Genomic DNA, 6,928 nt, shown 5'->3' on the forward strand with positions numbered 1-6,928 from the left:
TGATTATGAGTGAGCCCTCTTTCCTTCCCACACCGTCCTGTCGAAGACGAGGAGCAGCAGATAGGTTGGTGAGGTGGGAGGGGAAAAGGCAACTTCTGGATTCCTTCAGAGCTGGTCATTTGAGGCCAGCTGTTCCCCTCTTCTTGCGCTGGCGGTGCAGAGCACAGGCGTCCTCACTGACCAACTAATTTGGATTAAGATAAGCCAGTCACTCATCTTGTATCTCCCATGAGCAGTAAGGTCCACGGCTGAAGATGGGGGTTTTTTTTAAAGGCTAAATTATGCCAGCTACTTTTAATTTTTTAAAAAAACAAATGTTATTATGTATTTACCATGCAACAGGAAAGCTCTTTCATCAATTGCTGACTTTGAAAGAAGGGAAGGAAATCTAGACACAGCTTAAGTCTTCACAACACAGATTCGGTTTTGGAAGTTACGTAGCAAAGAACACAAATTCTTTTATTGTCATAGTTTCAAAGACTGCTTTAGTTAATCACAGGTTTAAAGCAGTTTCACAGCCTCATCCAAATTCATATCGGTCATTTATCTCATATATCATGGCAACAGACTTCCCCTGCAATTCAAAGCAGCTACTTAACCCATATTCAGGTAAATATCCAAGGCCAGAGTGAAGTGCGTCACCAGCATTGCATGCAGCATCTTACACCGTCTCTAAGGGCTGTGCCTAATCTGGTCTGCCAAGAGGTGCCAGGGAGCTGCCCTCCCTACCAGTCCTTAAAAAAGCTCAATTACACCCTGATCATCATTACAAGTATGCAAATCATCACTATCCTGATTTTATAAATACATAGCCAAAGTCAGGCTGTAACTCGCTCAGTACCAGAAGGACCAAGGGAAATTAGTGTAATAACCAGGATAAATAATCAGGAGTGGTTGGCTTCCAAAGCAAGTTCCATTTCCATCCTCCTAAGTTAAGTTATAGTTCATTTCCCTCTTTTTCTGGGCATTTGAATGTTTCCGACTTAAAAAAAAAAATCATGACTGACTTCAAATTTTACAGTTTTGGAGGAAATTTATAAAAGTATTGAGTAACATATCTTTGGCCAGTTTTCCCTGGAACTGGTAGGCTCTTAGTATTTTTGAAGACCTAGCTGATATGTTTTCAAAATGGAAACACAATTATTTACAAAACGTTGCCTCCATTTTTGCTGTGGGCAGAGCAATTTTGGAAACCCAGTCCCTTGACAGGGAAATGACCAACATGACCAGCATGGAATAATGTCATCAGGAATAGCAGAGAAAACCATAAGGTACCATATGAAAAGCCAGGTATTGGACTATGAAAGATGTCCACATTATTGTAGTTTAAAATCTTCACGGCTGCAACAAAAAAAATATCAGCACAAAATCCTATTTTGCAAAGTGACTCGCTTTTATATTCCGACAGTATATTTTTTTTTTTACTGGGCTAATTTTGGACAGGAAGGTATTAACTATAATGAAGCAAGCCAGTTGTACAGGGTTTGTTTTAAAACCTTATATTCCACTATGTCATTGTACATTATCTTAAGTAAAAGCGTGGGAAAAATCCTGAACTGATTTCTCTGGCACTTAAGCCTCATAAACAGCAGTAAAACCAGATAATTTTTTAAAGAGCGTGTTTTCCATCCTTGCTACGTTTGGAAGCCACAGAGACAGTCAGCGGGATGTTTAAGAAAGGGAGGGGGTCTCCAGTTCCTCATGTTTCACCTTTTCATTGCTCTGCCTGATCATTTAAGGCAGAGGCTTGTTCCAGACAGCTTTAATTAAACTATGCTGTGAAACTGTATATAGATCAATGGAAATGATCCATAACAAGAGGCTAATCGTGTATTTAACAGTGTTCAGTCCAGTTCAATCACCTTCTACCATTTCTGTGGCTTTACATTCATGTGACAAAGCCCTGAATGTGTATATGTATTTTTTAATCCATCTCATTAGTGACCATATGCTTTGGCTTCAAGGGAGACAAGAACTGCCTGCAATCTGCCAGGGATTTAGGGACATCAATAATTTGTGAATAGTCATGTTGGTACTGGTCGAAGGGTTAAGTGCTCTGCACACCAGGGGCACATCTTTTGGGACTGGAACTCTTAGTCAACTGTTAGGAACCTGATCCCCTGTGACGCATCTTTTCAAAGTACATGCTGCATGTCAGATCTCCGCAGCTGAAGCAATGGAGCTTTATTAGCTCAGGGATTTAAAAACCTGCTCTGAGCAATGTAACAGTATCTTTTGGTTAAAAAGTGAAGGAAAGATAGTAGTTGTAATATGAAAGTGATTTTTTTTTTAATGTACTGGGCCAAATGTGATCTTCTTTTTTGTTACCATTTTCCTTTTCAATACGAGCTATTAGATTACTCCTCCCCTGCAAATATCCAGTGAAGCAAGAGTATGGCAGCAATAATGGGGACCTGATTTTGGAAACATAAGCGCATCCTGTGGCCTAATCTTATACTGCCTAAATCCTGCTGAAGCCAGTGACGGCACAGATGTAAAAATCATCTTCCTAATCATTTGGAACGACCCTTTAGGGGCTCCCAGGACATTGTTTTAGCTACTTAGTGTGAAAAGCACCTTTAAAAACAATAGCTTACAGTGTTAGATTGTGCCGTGTTATATGGAAGGGCTGCTAAGTCAGCATGAGAGATCCTCAAGCTATTGATCTCCGTCTCCTGTCCTTACAGCGAAATGGCAGAAATAGATTGCAGTACCAGAATTTTTGGTGAGAGAGGGAAAGACTTTGAATTATTTTTGTTCATTTTAAGTTTTGACTATGTCCATATCCCTCAGCTGTACCCAGGTCAACAAACACATAGGGGTGCAGAAAGAAGCTCTGTATGGCACCTGTGCCCTGAACTTCTGCTGACCAGTTGGGAGTAGCGGGGATCCACCTTACAGCATAAAGCTCACCAGCTTTCAGCAAATTTCATGTAGTAATATTAATTATTGCTGTCACAGGAAACAAAATGAAAACACGCACAATACACACCGCTTGTTTGCTGCTTGCTAATCAGCCGGTTTTGTTTGTAATTTAATAATTATTCTGTATCAGGGCAGATTAAATAACTTCAAGACTGATATCAATCGTATATAGCTGCTGTTAAAGCTCTGGTAAACACACTCACTGTGATCCTCTGTCCTTTACTTGTTTTCACTCTTAAGATCAACTTTTAAAAGTATGGCACGCAACTGAGCAAACATTTCTGTAAGTGATAGAAAGGAAAGAAATTTTTGAAATCTTTGTATTTGAACAAGGAGTTACATACTTCAGGAAACCCTCATACTCATGACTGAGGCTTTTATTTATCTAAAAGCATAATCTGCATGAGTGAAGGAATCATAGATTGTGTCTTCATTAGTGTCACATCATTAAAAATATACAATTAGTATTGGAGGATTTAGTGTAACTTATTATAGCAAGTAAAATATATAGCTGTCAATTTTTGGATTGTGTCAGCTATGATCACACAGGCTGACACAGACTTACTAGTTGTGTATTGTCCACAATATTTAAATGTATAAAGATGCACGTCTAAGGTAGAATGTTTTAATATCAAACTATTTGATTTATAAGTACAATAAAACATATAGAGGCATATGTTCCAGATTTTCATCCACATTTCAATTATACACGCTGCAGCAGTTTGCACTTGCAATAGAAAAGCCGGTGGTCTTTCGGAAAGGTGGTTCTTTCTGGCTGGCTACCACGTCCACTAGGGCATGTTCAAATGTAAATATTTATGGCTATTTTGGCCACTTAAGGAAAAAAAAAAAAAGAAGGAAGTTATATTTCCTCACTTTCAAATTCTCCCGTTGAAAGTAATACCTAGTTTTGTTATGGTAGCTTTCAGCACTGTTTCACAGCTTTTAAGCCTGTGAAAAAAAGTTAAAGGGTAAAATTATATTTTTACAATTTTAATTGAGGAACAAATGAAATGTAATTTTAATAGGGTGGAATGGTGATTTTTGGGGTGTCTTGCCTTTACCCACTTCCACTTAACGCCTTCTGAGCCAGCATAGCTATGAAGTTTTCTGAAGTCAAAGTTTAGAATGAAAATGTTAGCTGACCCTTAATTATCTGGTCACTGCTGAATATCTGCAATACTTAGACTGAGTCCCTTTTTACACACAACATGAAGAAGTCCTTTGACCTTTGAGGTGACTGTTGATCTTTGGCTCACCCTTGTCTGTTTTCACCTTTAATGACAACCACATTAATACAAAAGGAAGCCAGCAGAATTTCAGAAGACGGGTACTGTCTTTGCAATATTTCATAGGTAGCATCGCCGGTATTACATTAATTTATGCTGCTGCTGCCAGGTAACAAGAAAGAAGAGTTTTGGCTTCAGTGAATACAATTGCAAAATTCTTGTTTTATCCTGCATGAGGTAACGCTTTGCCGGAACTGCCTCTGCACAGTTTCACAGGCAGTGACACCAAAAGAAAAAACCCCTGACAGTCTTCAAGTTCTGCCCTCTTTACACCCTCCCTAGCCAAGACTGCTTAGTGTTATAAAGAATTGCCATAATTGCGGAAGCTGCAGACAGACATAACTTACTGAAAGCAAAACCCATGCAGGCCATACCTTGCCATTAGGAAACTCTCTTTGGAGGGTTTTCAGAAGTCTTCTTTAAGGGTTCTGTGTGGCTGGATTTCTAGCACGTCCACTGAGGCTGCAACACGACCAGGAATGTCATGATGCTGAGTTTAAATTTTCCATTCTTTCCTGTTCGCTCATATTCTCGTAATTATTATATATATATACAGACATATATATAATTCTCCATTACTAATTCTGTTCCCATAATAGACTTTAAATTTACAAACCTCTGTCACATACCCTTTACAGCTCTTTATAGCTAGATTCTATATTTGTATCAGTTTGAACCTCTATAATCCTAGATATGCAGTCATATATGCTGCCATCCCTGGACCTGCTCCATTATATCTTCAATGTGGCGTGTTTCCATTGATTTCAAAGGGAATTCCTGTTCACAGTGGTTTTAACCCACTTTAACTTTCAGCAGACTGGTGCACCACGGTGGGACTTGAGAGCAGAATTTCATTCAGAGGCAACTACGTGCTGATCATCCAAATATCAAAAATTGCAGAGAACTGAATTTCAGCCGGCCTTTAGTTATTTTTACTACCTGCTCTTACTTCCAGCTTGCTATACCTGTAATCAACAGAACACTCACTCACTCAAGGCTGAGAAACATGCTTTTAACTATTTTGCTGAATTATGGCCTTAGGCAACATGTAAAGTTAATCTCAAATTAGTTGACAAGGAGGTGGGAGATGGTGGTTCTTCCTTCTATATAAAGTGAAAACTCAAGAGTTGCATCTCACTTCTGTTTGTTAATCGCTACTCCACAATAATTTTCAAAAATGTATTTAGACATCATTTTTAAGAAACAGGACAAAATAGAAAATGAGACAAAGAGGATTCATTAATTGTTTTGTTTCTATTTTAGGATTGCAAGAATACCTGGAAAAATATTTGGGCAAGAAGACCCCAGCTCTGATTTTAGTACCTGTGGTGGATTTACCTGGCAAGGAAGTTATTCATATCACATGCTGGCTAAGCTAGCAGTTTAGAAGAGATGAGCTGATATCAAAACACACATTCCATCCAGGAAAGAACAAAGAAAGGAATTGATCATAACTGTGTTGGATACATTCATTCAGGAGTAGTGTTTGATTTAAGCAAAGTCACATTTAGCTTGTTAATGATGCCTCATGGTACGTGACAGAATCGGCTTTGTATGAACGATAAAGGTTTCTTTTCAAAACATTGTGCTTTTTTCTCACTTATTTTTAGATACATCCTGGTAAGAGCAGGCGGCTCTTGGGAGATGTCAGTGGCTCTGATCACATCAGTTCTTTTGTTTGATATATTTAGGCCTGGTTACAATCAACTGATCATAACTTCAGCTATTTTGGATGGAGGTGAAATCAGCATTAGCTCCAGTACTGTTTTAAAGACCTGATTCCTTTCAATTCTATGTTGAATTTACTGTCGTCAGGCCAACTCATGAAGACTCTATTTGTGGCCAGATTTTAATCCTTTTGTTGCACTGGGGAAGAATTATTCAGAGGGGTATTTGGGATGCACATTTTACCAAAGTGAATAATGGAGACGATGGCCAGACTGGGATTTGCCATTTCTGAGGCAATAGTGGGCATCCTCGTGCTTTACGTCTGGTAGGCAGGTCTTATTAAAGAGCTACCAGTATTCCCCAGGGCTTCAGTCTTCTACAGAAAATCAACACGAGTTTTACCAGTACTTTCTTTAAAACAGGCTCAAACACATAGGCGAGGCTCCTATCGATTTCATTGCAACTGATATTTTACTGATAACATGATCTAAGACCAATTTAGGAAAGACAGCCTTTTGGACTTTGCCTGAGGCAGTAAGGCATTGTAGAGAAATCTTATTTTCAGACAAAGGCTATAAAATTAAACCTTCAAGACAGAGTACCAAACCTTTGCCTATGTTCTACATCTATGTGTTCTCACTTCTTCTCTTCTAGTGTGTGAGCATTGGAGCTACATAACGAGCCCTCCAGTTGTCCTTCTCTTACAGCAGCATATATCTGAGATACCCCACAAAAGTCAGCTGTGCAGCAGTAAGTTTACACTGAGGTGACCAAGAGGTGGACGCAGCACTCCAGCTTCATTTTCTTACCTGCTACCAGACACGCGCTTGGCAGCAGCTGATACGAAGCAGTGGCTAAAGATAAGAAGGTTTTCCTCTGTTAGACGCTTGGCGTGTCCAGAATATTATGCTGATAATTACTTGAAAGTAGAGACTGTAAAATAGCATTGTTCCTTACCGGTACAACAAGTAATATAGCAGAGCTGCCATCCTTTTTAGTAAGAACTATTTTGTTCGGAGTTATTTAAATATTCTTAGAAAGGGGAA

At 39.0% G+C, this 6,928-nt stretch overlaps 1 protein-coding gene across 11 annotated transcripts in view; it reads left to right on the top strand.

The window, feature by feature from the left end:
• DPH6 (diphthamine biosynthesis 6) overlaps positions 1-5,795 on the top strand; it is a 208,780-nt gene extending 202,985 nt beyond the window's left edge. For 5 of the 11 annotated variants that reach the window (XM_064460168.1, XM_064460164.1, XM_064460170.1 and 2 more), the window contains one exon: positions 5,478-5,795. In XM_064460168.1, coding sequence (XP_064316238.1) covers positions 5,478-5,593 — 116 coding nt within the window. In that variant the 3' untranslated portion in view covers positions 5,594-5,795. The remainder of the gene's footprint in view (positions 1-5,477) is intronic. The other 6 variants (XR_010374393.1, XR_010374394.1, XR_010374392.1 and 3 more) reach the window with 5 other exon arrangements.
• Positions 5,796-6,928: the final 1,133 nt, after the last annotated feature.

This window comes from Phalacrocorax carbo, chromosome 9 (genome assembly GCF_963921805.1).
Source record: "Phalacrocorax carbo chromosome 9, bPhaCar2.1, whole genome shotgun sequence".
NCBI lineage: Eukaryota > Metazoa > Chordata > Aves > Suliformes > Phalacrocoracidae > Phalacrocorax > Phalacrocorax carbo.